At 30.6% G+C, this 22,952-nt stretch overlaps 1 protein-coding gene across 3 annotated transcripts in view; it reads right to left on the bottom strand.

The window, feature by feature from the left end:
- LOC126879961 (serine-rich adhesin for platelets) overlaps positions 1-22,952 on the bottom strand; it is a 960,737-nt gene that overhangs the window by 293,811 nt on the left and 643,974 nt on the right. For all 3 annotated transcript variants that reach the window (XM_050643380.1, XM_050643382.1, XM_050643381.1), the window contains one exon: positions 13,818-13,923. In XM_050643380.1, coding sequence (XP_050499337.1) covers positions 13,818-13,923 — 106 coding nt within the window. The remainder of the gene's footprint in view (positions 1-13,817; positions 13,924-22,952) is intronic.

The following is a 22,952-nucleotide window of genomic DNA, read 5'->3' as shown; positions in this document are numbered from 1 at the left end:
GTTTACCTACATCTTATTCATGAATCGTGCTAATATACAAGTGTTTGAGTTATTACGTGTAGTCAGGCACTGGCGGTTAGTCTTTATAAGTTGAAACATGGGCTTTGGAAAGCAAAAGCAGGTAAAATGTGTGGGGAACCTTACAACAGCATTCCCTGTATTTCAATATATTTTGTTTTCAAATTGTTTGAGGAATACCTAGTTATTCTTCGTTTTACCTACACAAAAATTAAAATCTATTAAGTAGTTACATTTCTTATGTGTATAGGTAGACCAGGGCCCATCTGTAAAAATATTAGTACATTTGGACGTTGAGAGGTGACTCAAATTTTTTTGCATAAATGGCTTGAAAATAAATCAAATAATAATATTTGAGTTATCCTCCCTCTCAAAAAGGTCCGGAACATTGTTTAAATAATCAAAATGTCAAAAAATTAAGGAAAAATTCGATTTTTTTCTTGGTTTTTTGATTATAACTTTAAAAGTATTCATTTCCGAGAAAAGTTGTACTGACATAAAAATTGCATAATTAAATTTACTACAATATAGAATTGGTTAAAAATTTAAAAAATAGTCACCCTTGTTGCAAAATAGCAATAATTGTGAAAAAAACATACAAAAACAAGTATTCGCATTTTACGTTTTTCAACCATTTATGCTACACTTAGGACCTTCGTATTTCACTCTGAAAAACTTTATTATACAGTAAAACAATGCTGTAAATTTCATTAGGATGGGTTCAATAGATTTTGCAAAATAAATTTTGCAATCCAGCTTTCGTAAAAAAAATTCATTTTTTCAAAATGTTACAGGACTGAAAATAAAGCAGATAGCAAGTTGAAAATTTTTTTGCCTATAGAAGTGTATTGTACCTTTCATTTGCAATTTTGCAAAATTAAAATCGATTAACACCACGGCGTCAGGAATTTTTTTAAATAAACATTAATTATTGGTGCTACGCGCAGGACAGCGGATAGTTTTCTCTGATTGGGCATTCCAATGACCTTTGATAATGATTGATACATTTTAATTTTTATTACATTTTGATATAAATAAATAAATTTGTTTATTGCAAAATAAAAACACATACTCTATCCTTTAAAATAACACTTTTATTAGCAGAAACTTTCTTTGTTAATATATTTTAACTTAAATAATAAAAGTTTATTATTTTTAAACATATGCAATTGTTTAAACAATATTTCACAAACAATAATAAAATTAGTTTGATTTTTGTGGAATTAAAATATTAAAATACAACAAAATATAGAGTAAGAAAATAATATATTAGATAAAGATAGGAAGAAATTTTGGTGGAAATCAACTTGTGTGAATAGAACACCGCTGTCCTGCGCGTAGCACCAAAAATTATTGTTTATTTCAAAAATTTTCTGACGCCGTGGTAATTAATCGATTTTAATTTTGAAAATTGCAAATGAAAGGTACAGTACACTTCTATATGCAAAAAAAATTTCAACTTGCTATCTGCTTTATTTTTAGTCCTGTAACATTTTGAAAAAATGAACTTTTTTTGCGAAAGCTGGATTGCAAAATTTATTTTGCAAAATCTATTGAGAAACAATCTTAATGAAGTTAACAGTATTGTTTTACTGTATCATAAGGTTTTTCTGGGTGAAACATGAAGGTCCTAAGTGTAGCATAGATGGTTGAAAAACGTAAAATGCGAATACTTGTTCTTGTATGTTTTTTTCACAATTATTGCTATTTTGCAACAAGGGTGACTATTTTTTAAAATTTTTAACCCATTCTATATTGTAGTAAATTTAATTATGCAACTTTTATGTCAGTACAACTTTTCTTGGAAATGAATACTTTTAAAGTTATAATAAAAAAACCAAGAAAAAAATCGAATTTTTCCTTAATTTTTTGACATTTTGATTATTTAAACAATGTTCCGGACCTTTTTGAGAGGGAGGAAAACTCAAATATTATTATTTGATTTACTTTCAAGCAATTTCTGCAAAAACATTTGAGTTACCTCTCAACGTCCATCTCAAAACAGATGCGCCCTGGACTAAGGTACTTGTGTAGTTCAAAATATCCCCATCAAATTAGAAAGTAAAGAAGCAAAAATCGCATTAAAGCGGTTTTGCGGAACCCGCGGAACCATGCTCAGTACGCCACTGGTAATAACTGTTAACTAATAGATTTAAAAACTGTGACATTTAAATTTATTATTTTGTATTATTTATGGATACAAAACACAGTATAAGCTGTAACTTAAAAATTAGGTCGTTTATTTTATTAAAGCTAAGAATTAGACGTAAAAGAACCATCGTAAAACCACTAGCGCATTATGAAACTATTTTTGCAGTACACTGCCCACATTTCAGTTTCTAACAAAAATTCCAGAGACATAAACTTGTGATCGGATCATATATCTTAAAACTAGGCCAAGCCAAGATACTCCAAATCTCTTGAGCATCGTTTCTTATCAGTGACCTAAAATTACGTTATGGATTTTTAATAAGCTCTATTTTCCTTTGCCTGTCTCTCTAAATATATATATAAATCCCGTTCACAGCGTAATACGCCTTTGGGTTCCCGTTCGCCAAGCCTGTCTATTCTGCCAGTCTTCTTCAGATAGATTTCTTGCTGACATTGCTTTTGAGATTCCTTGGATCCATGTTGTTGGTGGTCGTCCTCGTTTTCTTTTCTCTGGTGGTACCCATTCTAATATCTTTTTGGGTAGTCTCTCTAAATAACCATTTATTAATGGATAGGGATGTTACTTCATGCTCTGTAATTATATTGAGAGTATTACGACATCTGACAACTTGGAAAAAATATAAATGTCCTAACGGCATTAAAAATGTTAAGCTTTTAAAAATGTATCTCTTTCTTTATTTTAAAAAAGTTAAAATAAAAATTTAATAATTAAATAATTAATAAATTAATACTAAAAATCAAGTAACTAAAACAAGTAGGTAAATAAAAATACAATGAATGCTCAAAAAAAAAACGAAAGAGGAAGCGAGGTGGAAACCGACGAAGAAAATAAACGGAGAGGGAAGAACAAGAGAACAACAGAGAAAAATGAAGAAGATGAAGACAAATATACAAATGTAGCTATGCTTAGAACGATGAAAGAGCTTATGGAGAAAAATGAAAAAATTATGAACGTAATAAAGCAAGTGAGGAAAGAACAAGCCGAAAACAATTAATAAAAATGAGGCAAGAGAATCATAACTTGAAAATAGAAGTAAAGCAACTATAGAAAGAAATCGATACATAGTGATATACACTAAGAAGAAAAACCTTATTAAGGGGAAAGGAGCAAAATTCAAATTTCACGTTTTAAATAAATTACAATAATTTATTGAAAATTATAACATTTGTAAAAAATACATTGAGCTGAGAAGTTTTAATGTAGTAATCTTTTCGAAAACATATACCCCGTATTATACGTATATCCAGCCAAAAATTATGCTTTTAGGGGGTGCATATAGATTTTCACTTTGGAAAAAATCAAACAAGATAGAACTTTTTGTAATTTCATTAAGAAATTTTTAATAATCAACATATCAAAAAGTTCTACTCGAGAAGTGGGTGTCTCATTTTTTATTAAACAAATGAACTGCGAAAATAGATGTTTTTTAAATAACTCCGAAAATATAAATTTTTGAAAAAGCTGACTTGGCCATTGAAAAATTCAGAAAATTTTACAAAAAAAAAAACCTTATATAAAAATTTTTCTAAAATTAAATCTGTAGCTTCTATAATTTTTTATTTATAACGCTAAAGTCACCCTTCTCACAAATATTGGCGCACTGTAAACTAGCGTACGGCGAAGCGCACGGTTGAATTATTTTAATGTAATTCTTTAACTAATAAATCAAATGAAATTTTACAAATTGAACATGAAAGAAGAATAATTAAGCTATCTTAGAGTTATAATAACAAGAAGCAAAATGTATGGGCATAAGTACGGTGTGGGCTGAAAGTGAGACTTACATGAATTTTGTTTAAAAATGATTTAAAAATGTGTAACTAATACAATTTTTCTTATAAAACTCTCAATTTTGCATAACTTACCTTTTAATCACCTTACTAAACGATGTTTCATTCAAAAAATATCTCAAAAATTTATTTCAAATGATACGACGTCTCAAAAAATGTAATTTTTGAAAACTTAATAGTTTTACAGAATTAACACAACTTTAAGACGGTATTACTCAATTTTCAACAGATCTATTACAGTTTTATAGGTAATTTTTAAAGCTCAGGATGTAGTCTTTAAAATGCACTAAACTATTTTACTTTAGAAATGAAATAAATTATTTCTTTTTGAGAAAATTAAGAAAGATAACAAAAATGTAATACAAAAACCGAAAATTACCAGCTAAAAAAATGTTTATACAGAGTGATCAAATTTTTTATCTGTAAAACTTATCTAAAATACATTTAATAATAAGATTCAACAATAATAAATGTTCAACAAGAAATTTTTTTTAGCTCTTATACAGTATGTCTGCGTAACTTGGAACCTATTGATAACTTTTTTATTATCAGTCTTACGAAAAAAAGTTATTCTTTATAAAATACTCTGCATCGTATATATATAATCTAAGATGCAACCATCAAATATAAAATTATATTAAATTTATACGAGGTATGTCAAAAAATATGAATTTCACTTGAGAGTAAAGTACCTTTATATTTCACAATATCGAAAATTGTTATAAAGGAAAGTTGTTTGGAATTAAAAAATATGTTTCAGTGTTCAACTACATCCTTCTAATTAAAATATTGTGAATAATAAAGGCACTTTGACTCTTAAGAAAAATTCATATTTTTTACATACCTCGTATAAAACTGAAAAATTTTGATATCTGATATGTTGTATTATAGATTTTAGACCAGGTAGAACATTTTATGAAGAATAACTTTATTCGTAAAATTGATAATAAAATAGTTACAATAATTATAATAAAATAATGATGGGTATCCGTAATTTGAGAAAAAATTCAATAATATAATTGTATATTAAAACATAGTTTTTAATTTCAAACAACTTTTCATAATAGCATTTCTTTATATTCTGGAATAAAAAGGCACTTTAATCTTTAAAGAAATTCATATTTTTGACATAACTCGTATAAAATTGATAAAATTTGATATCTGGTGGTTGAGTTTTAGATTTTTGAATATGGAGAGTATTTTATGAAGAATAATTTTTTTTGGAAAAATTGGTAATAAACAAGTTTTCCATGTGGCTCCTAGCTACGCAAACATACTGTATAAGAGCTTCTGTCTTCTGTATAAGAATTTTCAAATTGTAATGCCATATTCGGATTCAGCATAACTAAAACCCAAATAGAAACATATTTGATCAAAGTAAAATGATGAATTCAACGATATTTTTAAAATTATTTATACAAAACAATTGTTATTGTTTAAATAATTAATAAACAATTAGCGGCCAAATCTGCGAGTAAAACTTTTTACTTTAACATGTATATAAACTAACAAAAAAATTTTTAGAAAAATATAAGCTTGTTTGAATTATTCCGAAACAATGCATGTTTTCGTTCTAATTGCACTCCCCTATTTTGAATGTTTGAGCATTACAAAATTTTTATTAATGTTGTTCTGAAGCTATTTCCTTGTGGCTTTTTATAATTAAGTATTTTCTATGGGAAATAAGCCACAATTTTACTAAAAAATGAATTTTTTCACGTTTCGAAGCCCAAATCGGGTTTCGTTGTCAAAATACAAAATACTATTAAAATAAACAAAAATGTTGTTGCTAAGTAAAAAAAATTCTTCTAATAATTTATTTAATCTGACTCATTTATATTGGCAATTCAGACGTATATTATACATTTTAAAGTAGAAGACTTTAAAATGATATCGCCAATATATATGAGTTGCGTTCCTGGGACGACTTTACTAAAAGACAGTTCATTCGATTACATGAAATCAATCCCAACTCAAGAATATCCGTAGCAAAAAAATCATAGCGTGTGATCTGTCTTTAAAAAGACAACCAATTTTCTAACGCGAGAATTTTACTGTCATCGTTGCATTTGGTTGTCTTTTTAAAGACAGATCACATGCTATGATTTTTTTGCGACGGAATTCTTGAGTTGGGATTGATTTCATGTAATCGAATGAACTATCTTTTAGTAAAGTCGTCCCAGGAACGCAACTCATAAATATTGGCGATATATTTTAAAGTCTTCTACTTTAAAATGTATAATATACGTCTGAATTGCCAATATAAATGAGTCAGATTAAATAAATTATTAGAAGAATTTGTTTTACTTAGCAACAACATTTTTGTTTATTTTAATAGTATATCATATATTTTGACAACGAAACCCGATTTGGGCTTCGAAACGTTAATAAATTCATTTTTTAGTAAAATTGTGGCATATTTTCCTTAGAAAATACTTAACATTTTTATTACAATCAAAGCAACTATCTTCTAACTATCTTGTTAGGTTTTTATTAATACTTAGAGGGAGCACAGCTGTATATTATCAAATGAGGCCATTTTTTTAAAAGTCGACAGGCGAGCTCTAGGTAGCTTTGTGACCGAGTGAAACGTGAAGCTCATACAAAGAGAGAAAGGATCTTTTGAGATACTTTATATTTCATACTCTTTTTCTTTTTAAATTTCATGTAGCATTTCATAACGTTTTATTACACCTATTTCTTTTGATGTATGTTTTTGAATTTTGTCAGCGCTTGCTTGGCTTATGCATCATTTATCTTTTTGCTATTTTCTGATTTTGCAGTATTAATCAACTGGCTTTTACACATTATGTGTATGTTGACAATAATTGATAAGTTGAGAATCTTAAATGAGATTATAAATATTGTCCCATATAAAAAAATTTTAAATTAGTTTTTAATGTCAAATGTTTTAAGGTTTTAGTAAAAACTCAGCACCACTTAAACTTTTCTTAATGTTTGATAGCCTTGTAACGCCATTATAGGTTCAAAAGAAGAATTATCTCTTACAGTGTGATCTTAACAATTTATAAATAAATACTAATTTCAATTCATGATTCGGAGTTATCTTAACTTTGGTGATCTTTGGTCTATTGAACCGAAGATTTGAGAGGATTATTTCATACACTAAGAACAATCTAAGTATCAAGTTTCAAGACTCTATAGATTTTTGTTCGGAAGTTATCCCGAAGACAGAAAAAAGTCATCATCATCCAATCTTCTGCGTCTGAAGTTGAATATTGAATATAGGCCTTCTATAAATTATTTCAGTTCTGTCGATCTTGAGCTTCCTGCAGCCAATTTTTACCGATTCTTTTGACGTCGTCGTGTAGATGGTATACCTCTGCTTCTCCTGTCTGCTTATGGTCTCCACCCTGTAGTTTTTCTGGTCCACCGCCCAGTTCCACTTCTGCTATGCTATGCGCACTATGACATCTGTAACGCCTTTCCTTCTGATTTCTTCGTTTCTAACCCTGTCTTTGAGAGACAGTCCAAGTAACGAGCATCCATTATATTTGGGCCACTCTCAGTTTAGTTGCTGTGGTCTGGGTTAAGGAAAGTGTTCTATGCCGTAAGTCATGACTGGAAACACACATTGATCGGACGTATTCCTTTTTAAATAATTTGGCATGTTGCTCTATCAGACGATGTCTGATAGAGCTCCACACGCAGCCCATGCTAAAGTGATTCTTCTTTGCAGTTCAGTGTCTCCCATCGTTTGTCGGTAAATGAACACGGTTCGAAGGAAGTCAGAAGCTGATACAGAACAGGTTCGTACCCCTTCAACCCTTCTGACTCGGCTAGGGACTGGTGCGGTTAGTGCCGTGGCAATTTTACTATGGAATAGTCCATATGGAATAGTCCATATGGAATAGTAATTAACCAACTTATGAAAATTCTACCGCAAACACTGGCGATGTACCCTTAATACTCGAGTGGACCCGTTCCATCGAAATGATCCGACCGAATTGATCAAAAAGTAAATATTTATTAATTTCAGAGCAGTGAGGTTCGCTCTCTTTTCTTTTCACTGTTATCTATTTTCTACTTCTCTTTGCCGACGTGAACTGTCGAAGAATGCCACGCCACATTCCATGTGATTCCGTCTTTATTGTATCTTGGGGCCGCCATCTTTATATAGTTCGCCCGTGAGATTATTTATATACTGCACTGCTTATCCAAACAATGAACAACTATAAATAATATATTAAAACTACGTCCCAGTAAATTTAAAAATATACTTGGAGTATACATTTTAAATTGGAAAAGTTTGTTAAAGTGGAACATGTGCCAGTCATTCAAACTTTAAATTATGTTATGTCGATAATACTCGTAAATTGAAACTGTATCCAAACTAAAATTGACGACTAAATAAAATAGTTGCCTTGAACACTATCATTTCCACAAATTTTGTATGTCTCATGTGGTTGTTTGAACTAACACCTCAAGCTTATAATTTTGGGAGCAGGATGCAACAATCCTACTGAAAAGACAGTTTCCTTATAATTACGTTGATACTTATAAATTTGATTGTTTAGAGAAATATTTTTAAAGAAATTAAAGAAATAAGTACAGTAATACCTCGACTTACGCTACCCCGACTTACGCGAACCCAGAGTTACGCGATTTTCAAATCTTGTCGATTAGTCATTTGAGCGCCACACAATCGCTCGATTATCGATGAAATAGAATTACTACCCGCATCCGCATATTATGGCTCATCCAATGTAGATATTTGTACTTTTCGCACGAAATCAGCACATCACTAGAATTTATTTTGTACATTGTACATACCTATTAACGGCAGGCTCCACACTAAACGTAGCAGCTCAATTTACGCAGCTCCTTTGTGGAGCTACAAAAGATCATATCTTGCAGAGTTAAGATCGCCCTCAAATCACCTAGCCTGTTTATTTTCTTTATATTTGAATATTTAAATTTACTTTATGTAACCGAAGACCGAAGAGAACATTTACATTTATGTTTAAACAGCTCACTGTACAATTACATGTAAGAAGTTATTAAAATACTTTTAGAGTTGTGTGGTGTGTGGAATGTATTATAGGTGTGGTTCAAAGATATTGGGAGAGGTAATTAGGGGTTATACAGACAATATCTTCATCATCATCAGCCTCTCTCAATCCACTGCTGGACATAGGCCTCCCCTATTTGTCTCTAAAGTGTTCTATCTTGTGCTTGCTGTACCCAGTTTTTTGTTGTCCTTCGTAAGTCATCTTGCCATCGTGTTGGTGGTCTTCCTCTGCTACGTTTATCGGCTCTTGGTCTCCATTCAACTAGTTTACGAGTCCATCTTCCGTCCTTCATTCTGGCAACGTGTCCAGCCCATTTCCATTTTAAGTTACAGCTTCTTTCAATGACGTCTATGACTTTGGTCTTAGCTCGTAGATCTTCGTTTCTAATCCTGTCTCGCAGAGTGGCCCCTATCATTGATCGCTCCATTCTTCTCTGCGCTACTCTTAGCTTTTGTGCGTTTTTCTTTGTGAGCGATAATGTTTCTGCACCATAGGTCATCACCGGTAGCACGCATTGGTCGAAAACTTTTTTCTTCATATTAGTTGGAACACTGGCGAAGCGTCCATGTAGCCACTGTTACCATTGGTAACAGTTAAAAATCTTGCAATAAATATTTTATGACTGTTATGAAATAATTCCATTTATATTTTTTACCAACAGAAATATTTGTTAAAATACTACCTAATTCAGCAAATAGCCAACTAGACGCACGAAAATATTGGCGAGATATAATATATGTGAATCCATTGCACGTTATTATAATATGCCGTTACCAATACTGGCAGTGGTAACGCATGAGAAACCTCGCTATCGCTCGGGACTAGCTCGTTTCTGAAAATTTTGAAGGAGCGACGGCTCTGTTATCTCGATGATAGGTGCCTTATCTGAAAAATACTAAGAGGCAAAAAAGTTTTAAAAACACAGTGTTTAACTAATGGTACAGCAATAATAGTTTAATTGGAACGTACACAAACATTTGGAGGGTTTAAAGGCACAAAACCCTCATAAAATTTGTATGTAAACATATTAAAAAAGAAGCCGCATCTCGATTAAACCTGGTTTATCGAAAAAGTACTAAGAGACAAAAAAGTTTTAAAAACATTGTGTTTAACTAATGGTACTACAAAAATAATTTAATCGGGACGCACCTAAAAGTTTGGGGGGGTTTAAGGGAACAAAACCCCCATAAAATTTTTATGGGCTGTACAAATTTCAATAGAATTTCTTTTTAGGATGTTCATGCCATAAAAATGCCACATGTCCATTTTCATTACAAAATCTCTAATAGTTTTCGATATATCGGAAAAAATCGATTTTCATTTTGTAACTTCAAAGGGCTGTAACTTTTTTTGTGTGCATATTTGTACTAAGGTAAGTTCAATCGAACTATTTTTGGTCCCAGAATATGTGATTTAATTTATGACCTATATTTTTGTTAGACCCTGTAGTTTGGTACCGATATTTTTAGGACCAAAGTGTTAAACTGAGGTAGCATAAAACATTTATTTATTAAAATTAGTTTATAAAATCACTTTAAATTGATTGGTGCCGGCAAACAACATATTTCATTCTACATTATTATGATGAGGATTATCAGTACAGGATTGGTTAATAAACTTAGCCAGCTACTGAAATTTAAGACTTTGACGGAAATGAACCTTTAGAAGATTAATGAACATAGCGCCAGGCCTTCTGAAATTTCCTTAACTTCGTTTGGGGTTAGTTTAATTTTAGACAGTTAATATAATGAGAAAGTGGAGAAAGTTTCGGAATCGCTTTATTGCAAATTGACCTGATATTATACAATTACTGAAAACTTGTCTGTTATGAATGCTACCGAGAGGTGAACATAATACTTCATAAAGGGTTGAACCTATTAGGTCTGTTTTTATTAAAAGTCTAATGTTCCGATAAATGTTTAATATGTGTAATAAATACATAACTAAAGAGAATATATTAAATGTAGCAGCTGTAGATTCTCTCTTTAAATTCCAACAACACGCCGCTGAATTGTTTTGTCACTTTAGTTGCTTTCTTATCGATAATCGTCGATACAAATTTAATATCGATAATTATTTGCCTTAGCTCTGCATACTGGTTTAGTATTATAAATTCTACTTTTCAAGTATCCCCAATAAAAATAATCTTTAGGATTCAAATCAGGTGAACGAGTAGGTCATTCAATACTACCTAATCTACGAGTCTATGGTCCAGGAAACGTATGATCTAAATAACGATGAACATTTACGCCAAAATGAGCTTTAGACCAGGGCCCATCAGTAAAAATATTAGTACATTTGGACGTTGAGAGGTGACTCAAATTTTTTTACAGAAATTGCTTGAAAATAAATCAAATAATAATATTTGAGTTATCCTCCCTCTCAAAAAGGTCCGGAACATTGTTTAAATAATCAAAATGTCAAAAAATTAAGGAAAAATTCGATTTTTTTCTTGGTTTTTTGATTATAACTTTAAAATTATTCATTTTCGAGACAAGTTGTACTAACATAAAAGTTGCGTAATTAAATTTCCCACAACATAGAATTAGTTAAAAATTTAAAAAATAGTCACCCTTGTTGCAAAATAGGAATAATTGTGAAAAAAACATACAAAAACAAGTATTCGTATTTTACATTTTTCAACCATTTATGCTACACCTATTCAGGTGTATTACCTTCATATTTCATCCTGAAAAACTTTATGATACAGTAAAACAATACTGTAAATTTCATTAAGATCAGTTCAATAGATTTTGCAAAATAAATTTTGCAATCCGGCTTTCGTAAAAAAAATTCATTTTTTCAAAATGTTACAGGACTGAAAATAAAGCAGATAGCAAGTTGAAAATTTTTTGCATATAGAAGTGTACTGTACCTTTCATTTGCAATTTTGAAAAATTAAAATCGATTAACACCACGGCGTCAGGAATTTTTTTAAATAAACATTAATTATTGGTGCTACGCGCAGGACAGCGGATAGTTTGCTCTGATTGAACATTCCAATGACCTTTGATAATGATTGATACAATTTAATTTTTATTACATTTCGATATAAATAAATAAATTTGTTTATTGCAAAATAAAAACACCTACTCTATCCTTTGAAATAACATTTTTATTAGCAAAAACTTTCTTTGTTCATATATTTTAACTTAAATAATAAAAGTTTATTATTTTTAAACACATGCAATTGTTTAAACAATATTTCACAAACAATAATAAAATTAGTTTGATTTTTGTGGAATTAAAATATTAAAATACAACAAAATATAGAGTAAGAAAATAATATATTATATAAAGATTGGAAGAAATTTTGGTGGAAATCAACTTGTGTGAATCGAACGCTGCTGTCCTGCGCGTAGCACCAAAAATTATTTTTTATTTCAAAAATTTTCTGACGCCGTGATAATTAATCGATTTTAATTTTGAAAATTGCAAATGAAAGGTACACTAAACTTCTATAAGCAAAAAAAGATTCAACTTGCTATCTGCTTTATTTTCAGTCCTGTAACATTTTGAAAAAATGAATTTTTTTTGCGAAAGCTGGATTGCAAAATTTATTTTGCAAAATCTATTAAACCGATCTTAAATAAATTTACAGTATTGTTTTACTGTATCATAAAGTTTTTCTGGGTGAAATATGAAGGTTCTAAGTGTAGCATAAATGGTTGAAAAACGTAAAATGCGAATACTTGTTTTTGTATGGTTTTTCGCAAATATTGCTATTTTGCAACTAGGGTGACTATTTTTTAAATTTTTAACCAATTCTATATTGTAGGAAATTTAATTACGCAACTTTTATGTTTGTACAACTTTTCTCGGAAATGAATACTTTTAAAGTTATAATCAAAAAACAAAGAAAAAAATCGAATTTTTCCTTCAATTTTTGACATTTTGATTATTTAAACAATGTTCCGGACCTTTTTGAGAGGGAGGATAACTCAAATATTATTATTCGATTTATTTTCAAGCAATTTCTGCAAAAAAATTTGAGTCACCTGTCAACGTCCATCTCAAAACAGATGCGCCCTGGACTACTTGCTGAATGAAAATTTACATGTGGCATTTATTTGGCTGGACTGTTTTATAAAAAATACCGACGAATATTTACAAAAAAATGAGCTGGAGCTCCGTCTTGTTTCGTTAAAATTTAAATTTTTATTGTCGAGATTTTAAAAACACTGAAAGCAACTATCAGCTTTAGTTATTAATACAATTTATTTTACAAAACTTTTCAATAAACGTTACTATTTTTAGTTTTATGAATTCAAAAATCACAGCAGCTAATTTACTGAAATACTTCAAAACTATTTGGCATTGGGAAGTTTTATTTACTTAATATCTTCGTGTCTATATAAAATACCAGTATTTCATATGGTGGTACTTGTATTAAAGTAAGGATTCCAATAATAATACAACATACATAGTGTTCTATTTAAAAAAAAAACAATATCAGAAATATCTCCATATTGCGGCATAGGGATATCCCGGTTTTTGTACAATTCGGACCATCGGACAATTCTGACTTTTTATCCACTCGTATATGGACCAAAATATTTTTTTTTCTTTATTTTACTTCCTAGTAACGAAACTAACTATCTAGCATACAGTATGCCACCAGGTAAGATCTTTGTTGCTCAGCTCTTACTTGGGTAACTGACTTCAACATTTTATAAGAAACCTCAGCATATTTCCTAACCTTCATCTCATCCTCAACATGTGATCTTCTCTAAAATAACAGTATAAAGCAACATGCTGGGTGTATGTACATAAAAATAACATTTACAAAAGAAAAATACTTACTGTCACAGGGGCAGTGTGTGATAGCTCTGGGGTGGGTACTTTGCGGGGTAAACCAGGGGATGAACCGGTACTTTCGGCTCCATGCCTTTGCCACGGAAGGGTGCCACTAAAACAAAACGGGAGGTGAGAGTGCGTCATTCCAACATTGGGATAAAATTAACAACATTCACAACATAAAACATCAAAACACATCAAATCTAAGATAATAAATATAATTTAAAAAAACGGGATAATTCCCGAAGGTTGGCTGGATACCATCTAGTTAAATGAAATTTAACGTGAAGTAAAACACTCCCTGGTGTAGTTGGTATATTTTAATAAAAATTTAGAATTTTTAAAAATCCAAAAGGATTACGTTCACAACGTTTTCGGACTTATCAGTCCATCATCAGTGAACTCCCTGTCCTTGCAAAATAGCCACAATGCCAAACACTGGTTAAGTTATATGTTCCAACTACATAGTAAAAAGTACAAAATAGTTTGGCTTAAAGTGGATGCCAATGGTTTACTTCCAGCAACATGATGCTCTACTACTTCACGTTAAAATATTTTTTGTTATTAGGTCTTTATTGAGCTACGTTTAGTCTGTCAATGATTTAAAAGAAAGTAGAAACTTCGAAGTAGAAAAAAAAAGAAGTAGTTTCTACTTCCTTTTAAATCATTGACAGACTAAACGTAGCTCAATGAAGACCTAATAACAAAAAATATTTTAACGTAAAGCAGTAGAGCATCATGTTGCTGGAAGTAATCCATTGGCATCCACTTTAAGCCAAACTATTTATACTTTTTACTATATAGTTGGAACATATAACTAAACCAGTGTTTGGCATTGTGGCTATTTTGCAAGGACAGGGAGTTCACTGATGATGGACTAATAAGTCCGAAAACGTTTTGAACGTAATCCTTTTGGATTTTTAAAAATTTTAAATTTTTTTTAAAATATACCAACTACACCAGGGAGTTTTTTACTTCACGTTAAATTTTAAATATAATTTAGGTAAAGAGAAATAAATAAAAATACTTACAATTAATTTATTCTACCACGGACGACGGGTTTTGCATTCTATAATTTTCTATGCATCCTCATGTCTGCGGCACGGCAAAATTAAATGCTGAAATTACAATAGCCAACATTAGGGTATGGTGTGGTACAAAAAGAGACCAGACAGTAAGTACCCTTTTTTGTACCAGACACCACCCTTATACTGGTGATTGTAATTTTAGCATTTAATTTTGCTGTACTGGAGACCTGAGGATGCATAGTAAATTATAGTATGCGAAACCGGTCTTCCATGGTAGAATCAATTGATTGTGAGTCGTTTTATTTATTTCTCTTTATCTAAATTGAAATGAACTTACATAGGCAACATATTCAACATTTTATACAGTGAGTCATGATTAACTGTACATACTCTTACCTCGTATGGAGGCCCCTATGGGGAATAACAAATGGCCACTAAAAAGTGTTTGCTCCCATTTTTTAATAATATACAGGGCGAGTTGTTAATTTTTACAGACATTTTTATTCGTCATAATTTTTGAACGGTAAGATCGATGTGTCTCTTATTTTTGTCAATCGTTACACTATTACCACCTAATCAACTGATTTATTCAAACTAGAAAAAAATCAGGTCCGGCTTTAAAAAATTAGTTCGTTTTAGTCTTAGAAAAAAATTCACCCTGTATACGGTTTTGAAAACTCTAATAAAAATTTTACAAATTAGACGAATAGGCAATTAGAATGGCATATTTATTTTTCCCCACACGATAAGTATTTAATTTATTATTAAAAGTAGAAAAAAATCAGGTCCGGATTTAAAAAATTAGTTAGTTTTGGTCTTAGAAAAAATTTCACCCTGTATATGGTTTTTGAAACTTCTAATAAGAATTTTACAAATTAGACAAATAGGCAAATAAAATGGCATATTTATTTTTCTCCTCACACGATTACTTAATTTTTTATAAAAAAAATCAAATTTGACTGAATTAAAAGTTTGGTGAAATGAACCATAGATTTTAAAAAAATAGCTTTTCTTGCAAAATCTATTGTTTTTGAACATATGTATATTTAATTTATACATATATATTAATTAATACTTCCACAGCTTGTGCTATACGTTGTAAATAATAAAAACCTTTTATAGTTAAAATCAGGTGATCTAGGTGGTTATGCATGAGGCCTTCCGCGCCCTATCCACCTATTTCCATAAGTCACATGAAGATGTTGACGAACAGCAACTGAGCAATGTGGTGATGCCCCATCGTGCATAAAGTACATACCTCGGGGGGCTACATTGGCAAGTAGATTCGGCAAAATATTTTGTAAAATATGATAATGCAAAAAAATACAAATAGTGTAAAAAACACAGCGTGTGATTTTTTTTATAAAAAATTAAAATAAATGTGTGGGGAAAAAATAGATATGCGATTTTAATTGCATATTTGTGTAATTTGTAAAATTCTTATTAGAGTTTTTAAAAACCGTATACAGGGTGAAATTTGTTCTAAGACCAAAACGAACTAATTTTTTAAAGCCGGACCTGATTTTTTTCTAGTTTTAATAAAACAGTTGATTGGGTTGCAACTTATAAATTAAATATTTGTTAAAAAAATTAATTTTTGTAATAAAAGTTAATTTATTAAATCTATGGTTCACTTCTCCAAACTTTTAATTCATAGTCAAATTTGATTTTTTATAAAAAAAAAATAAGAAATCGTGTCGGGAAAAAAAATATGCCGTTGTAATTGTCTGTTTGTCTAATTTTTAAAATTCTTATTAGAGTTTTCAAAAATCGTATACAGGGTGAAATTTTTTTCAAGACCAAAACGAACTAATTTTTTAAAGCCGGACCTGATTTTTTTCTAGTTTGAATAAATCAGTGGTAATAGTGTAAGATTTGACCAAAATAAGAGACACATCGATCTTACCGTTTAAAAATTATGACGAATACAAATTTCTGTAAAAATTAACAACTCGCCCTGTATATTATTAAACAATGGGAGCAGACACTTTTTAATGGTCATTTGTTATTCCCCATAGAGGCCTCCATACGAGGTAGAAGTATGTACAGTTCCTCATGACTCATCCTGTATGTAATGTTAGAACATTAATTTGTAATCAGGGGAAAATAATCACCCTAATTTTTAAAATGATTAACCCAAGGTAGGTAAGTTTTAGTATATTGCTCGATAAAATCTTTTTCCACCTACCTCTACCGAAAGTATACTTTTCCCGACCTGACTGTAGGGAGCAAAGTTGTACTTTTCCTCCCTAGGGAAGAAAATATTTTTCCTCCCTAGGGAGGAAAAGTAAAAGTGACGTCATGGTATTTCATTCATGAAATATAATTTATTGACGCCCTGTACAATATATATTTGCTATTACGTGAGTAACTATACATTTTAACTTTTATTTAAAAACACTCTGTATTTTGCAGAATGGTAAAAAACAGTAAATTGTTATTCTGATTTAACAATGTTTACATTAATAATTTGACTTATATTTGACAGTTGACAGTTATATTTTATCTACTTGTTAGTTTTAGTTCTAATAAATTTTGTTGGTTAGTTACATAAATAAATTAAGTAAAAATGAAAAAATGACCTGATATTTGAGGAAGGTGGAAAAACCATATGTATAACATGGGAGTAAAGTGTCTTTTCCTCCCTTGAATGATTACTGCCCTCCGCTACGCGTCGGGCAGTAAACTTCATTCTCGGGAGGAAACGTAGCACTTTCCTCCCTTGTTAAACAAATAGCTATTTCATATTGCGATAATTTTGCAAGCAAGATAAATTGCAAGCTGATAATTTTTACATATATTTAATTCATCTGATGCTGTTTATTTCAAAACAAAAAAAGGAAAACGCTTCAATTTTTTGAAAAAAAAAATAGCAGTGGCTCTATCACGTCATCTATGACTATTACGTCACCAAAATCCTACGTCCGTTTATTTCCCCCTCACTATTATAAGTATAAATAACCATTCTAAAAATACGCAAGGGGAGGGAACTTTTGGCTGCAGTGTATACAAATATTTTCACATTTTTGGTAACAAGGAATATAGACCAGTAAGCTTTGTTTAATACTAAAAAAAATTATTTTTATCAATGCAAATAATTAAAACCGGTATAATTTGACTTAAACTTTCAAATGCTGTCAGCAGAATTGCTATTTTATTTTTTAATCAAACGTTATTCGCGTTCAAAAATTGCAATTCCTCGATTTTTTGAAAGTTCCACCGCGTTTATCTCGAAAACTATGCATCCTACGAAAAAACTTGTAAGAACATTTTTTGCTTAGAATTACCCAAGAAATATGAAAAAATGTTTTATTTTGCGAAAAATCGATTTTATGTAATTCCTCAAGTTCTTTGTTTATAACAAACTTATCGACATCCGGATCAACTGTTACCCAAAAAATCGTCTTCTACGGATCAAAAAATACATCAAAATCTTGGGTAAGTCCATCCAAATAAAGGAGCCCGTAGCGCCCCCTCCTGGCCACAGCACTAATTTGTTTATAAGCCAAAAAATTGTTTATAACTTTAAAACATTGCTGAGGCTGCTTAAATAATCCGATTTCAATTCTGTAAAGTGCATTAGATAGGTGGAGTACTTCTTTATACAGGGTGTCCCGAAAAGATTGGTAATAAATTATACCACAGATTCTGGGGTCAAAAATAGATTGATTGAACCTCACTTACCTATATACAATAGTGCACGCAAAAAAGTTACAGCCCTTTGAAGTTGCAAAATGAAAATCGATTTTATTTCATATATCGAAAACTCTTAGAGATTTTTTATTGAAAATGGACATGTGGCATTATTATGGCAGCAACATCTTAAAAAAAAATTAAAGTGAAATTTGTGCACCCCATAAAAATTTTATGGGGGTTTTGTTCCCTTCAACCCCCCAAACTTCTGTGTACGTTTCAATTAAATTATTATTGTGGCACCATTAGTTAAACACAGTGTTTTTAAAACTTTTTTATCTCTTAGTACCAGGGCCGGCGATAACGGGCCTGCAAGGGATGCAATGCAGGCGGGCGCCACTGTTTGGGGGGCGCCAAAATGACGTTTTTTCTGTCGGTGCTATACAAAATACTAATTTAAAAGACACCGAAGGGCGCCTATGCTTCTTTTGCAGGCGGGCGCCTTATATCCTAGTGCCGGTACTGCTTAGTACTTTTTCGATAAGCCAGTTTTTATCGAGATATTTTGAATATTTGTTGAATCCACCACATATTTTGTATATGGTTAAGTACGATTATAGACCTGTTAATAATCTGAAAATTTATTTATAATTTACATTTTTAGGTATATTTTGAAAAAGAAGCCGCATCTCGATAAAAGGTGACTTAACAAAAAAAGGCTAAGAGGAAAAAAAGTTTTAAAAACACTGTGTTTAACTAATGGTACCACAATAGTAGTTTAATTTTAACGTACACAAATATTTGGGGGGTTTAAAGGAACAAAATCCCCATAAAATTTTTATGTAAATATATTAAAAAAGAAGCCGCATCTCGATAAAAACTGGCTTATCGAAAAAATACTAAGAGGCAAGAAAGGTTTAAAAACGTTGTGTTTAACTAATGGTACCACAATAATTAATTAATTGGAACGTACACAAAAGTTTGGGGGGGTTTAAGGGAACAAAACCCCCATAAAATCTTTATGTGGTGGACAAATTTCACTATAATTATGTTTTAAGATGTTCCTGCTATAAGAATGATACATGTCCATTTTCAATAAAAAATATCTAATAGTTTTCGATATATTGAAAAAAATCGATTTTCATTTTGTAACTTCAAAGGGCTGTACCTTTTTTTATGAGCACATTTGTACTAAGGTAAGTTAGGTTCAATCAAACTATTTTTGACCCTAGAATGTGTGGTATAATTTATGACCAATCTTTTCGGGACACCCTGTATGTAAAAAAATTGACAAATCTTTGTATGTTCTAGTTTTTGTTGTGCAAGATTTTAAAAAATTTTAATTTTTTAAAAAAAGTTTAGATTGCAAAATTATTATGCAAAATCTAGTAAATCAATTTTAATGAAATTTGGTGTACGGTTTTAGCACATTACAAAAATTTTCTAAGCGAATTAGGAAGGTTCCAAGTGTAACCTAAGTGATGGAAAATCATTGAATAAAGACAGGCTTGTTTTGCCCCCTTATTTAATATTTATTGCTATTTTGAAGCAAGTGTGATAAATTAAGACATTTTTAACTAATCGCGTCTGATAGAAAATTTAATTATCTTTGTTTTATTCTTGTATGACTTTGTTCTAAAATGAATAGTTTTTAAGTTATAAGCAAAAAAAGTAGAAAAAAAACGAAATTTTTTGAAATTTTTAAATATTTTATTTTTTTTTATTAATGTTTCGGGCATATTTGAGAAGGAGCATAAATAAATTATTATTAACGAAGTTATCACCTAACTTTATCCGCAAAAATCTGAATGCCACCTCTCACATCCACCTAAAAACAGATCCTTACTGGTCTAATAATGTAATAATATTTTTATACCAGTTGCTTTACTAACTAGGTGTTACTCTCTCTCTCTCTCTCTCTCGTAATTTAACAGGGTAGTTTTTGTTTGGCTGACGAGGGTTGAAACGAGCGGGTATCAGTAGGATGTATACAGTATCAGTATCGGTGGGTCCTCGTGCATATTAATCGTCTCTTGTCTCATTTGACAGCTACACGAACTGGCGTTGACATAATATATGTTGTTTCTATGGGTCCATAAACTTGCCCAGTCATCTCTAGATGCTTGGACACAAATACACTGCTAGCAAAAAGGACAGTATTTAGGTTATTAGGTAAATAGGGGAGTATTTGTGAAACTGGTCTCATCTGTGAAACAATTAATGCATGGAGAACAAATCAATTATTTTTGCTAAAATAAGTAGTGCAGTAAACGGTAGGTACTGTATACTAGCACTAGCGAAAAGCTTCATACATTTTCTGTATTTTCAAAATTGAATAAAGTAATTTTATTATTTATTTATTATATTTTTATATAGATTTTTTATAAATTTTTTTAATAAAATTCAAACAGTTTACATGTTTTCATGTTTCATACAGGACTTGTGTGATGTGATTGCAAAGATTAGCAACGTTGTGTTCGTATTGGTAAAAAATCCAGTGTACGATACCAAAGTAAAGTATCTTGTCGCGTAATTGTTTTGAATTCTTACTAAAAGCTCAAAGTATCATTACTCTCTTAACTTCTTAAGGTACTAGTGCACATTAGAAGATCAAAAATAAGCATTTTTTCAAGATTTTTTTTTCACAGAACCTTTATTAAAAATGAGCATAAAACTTTTTACATGTTAATATCCAACTCTTAGATAATACAAAAAATATATCTTTTTTCATTTATGCACGTACACTAAATACTGTAGAGGGCGAAAAAGTCGAGGCCTCGAAAAAAAGTAGTTCCGATGGCGGACAGTTAATCTCAGGATTGGGATCTCTGAAACAAAAAAATCGTGCGGCATTTGAAAAAGGAAGGTTTCTTACGTGAAAATTTATCACCGTTAGTAAAAAATTTCGATTTTAGGGAAATTTGAAAAAATTTTGTGAAAAAATCGCCTTTTTTCTTTTTATGGTTAAAAAATATTTATTTTTTATTGTTTGGTCAAATTGTGGTAAATTGTCACGTAAGAAACCTTCCTTTTTCAAATGCCTTACGATTTTTTTGTTTCAGATATCCCAATCCTGAGATTAACTGTCTGCATTCATTTTTCGAGTCCTCGAGTTTTGCGTCCTCTACAATATAAGTGTACGTGCATAAATGAAAAAAGATATATTTTTTGTACTCTCTAAGAGTTATATATTAATATGGAAAAAGCTTTATGTTAATTTTTAATAAAGGTTCTGAAAAAAAAATTCTTGAAGAAATGATTATTTCTGGTCTTCTAAAGTGTACTAGTACCTTGAGAATAAGAAAATCTAATACATCAATCATTTTCTCACGTTATCATGGCTATTACATTTGAAAATATAAATGTAAATCATTCTACGTAAAAAGTTTTTAACAGGTTCATATTCCTAAGACAGTGATTATTATGTTACATCTGGATAATACATCATCCTATAGAGGCATTTACCTGACTAGTTAGAGAACTTTTGTCTATTACCTTGACACGTGTGTCTCAAACTATGTTGATTAGATGGATCGCTATTTTATAATTTAAGTGATTAGAGATGACTTGTTAAAACTGAACTTCTTAACGGACTCTCGTTATACGGAGGCTATCCAGAAAGTACGTTACGTTTTGGAATAGAAAAAAAAACAAATACAAAAAAAATATTTTAGTACATATGTTACGGTAAAAGTAGATAATATTGGTAATTGTATACAATTATCAAAGTCGACGGTAAATGTAGGAAATTATTTTCAATTATCTACTTTTACCGGTACCTAATTGTAATGAATTACCAAGGACTAGCAGTAAAAGTAGAAAATGATGAAATAAAACAATAAAAATTTCAACAGCTATTCAAGAAGTATAATTTTTATTGAACTGAATTAAAAACAAAGGACATTTCGTTTAACCTGAATTGAGTTTTTTGCCTGAATTAATACTACTACTACTTTACTTACTATTTGTTGTGGATTTACACAACTTTCTATTTTGTTAATATTTACACTTATCTGTTTGACATTTACTTTTGCAAGAACATCGCTAATAGCCTTGCCCACCCGACAATCTAACATACTTGCGAAATGAAATGTTGAGTTTTGGAACCATGTCTAGAGAAATGAATAATTCTTTGCAGATGGTACATTGCTTTCTGCTATACAACTGTGATAGTCGCCCTTCTAGAACCCAATTCGTATAACTCATTTTAAATACTCATAAAAACAAACATTTCTAGAATTACTTCGTGCTCTTTCAATATCTGGCACTCTTAATTTTACCAGATCACCGACATTACTAGAGGGAAATTTCAAGTTTGATGTTTTAAGCATTTTCTTCGCTTGCTTCTCAAGACCTTCCTTTGCACGTGTCCGTTTAACAGAATCTCGCCTCGCTGTAATTTGATTAGAAAACAGTTCAGCTAAGAATCGCATTAGATTCATTTACTGATAGTTGTTCAGGTTTTTCTGGTTTTTGTTCT

This window comes from Diabrotica virgifera, chromosome 2 (assembly GCF_917563875.1).
Source record: "Diabrotica virgifera virgifera chromosome 2, PGI_DIABVI_V3a".
In the NCBI taxonomy this organism is placed as follows: Eukaryota; Metazoa; Arthropoda; class Insecta; order Coleoptera; family Chrysomelidae; genus Diabrotica; species Diabrotica virgifera.
Note: the sequence above shows the minus strand (reverse complement) of the source record. Positions and strands in the feature narration are given on the sequence as shown.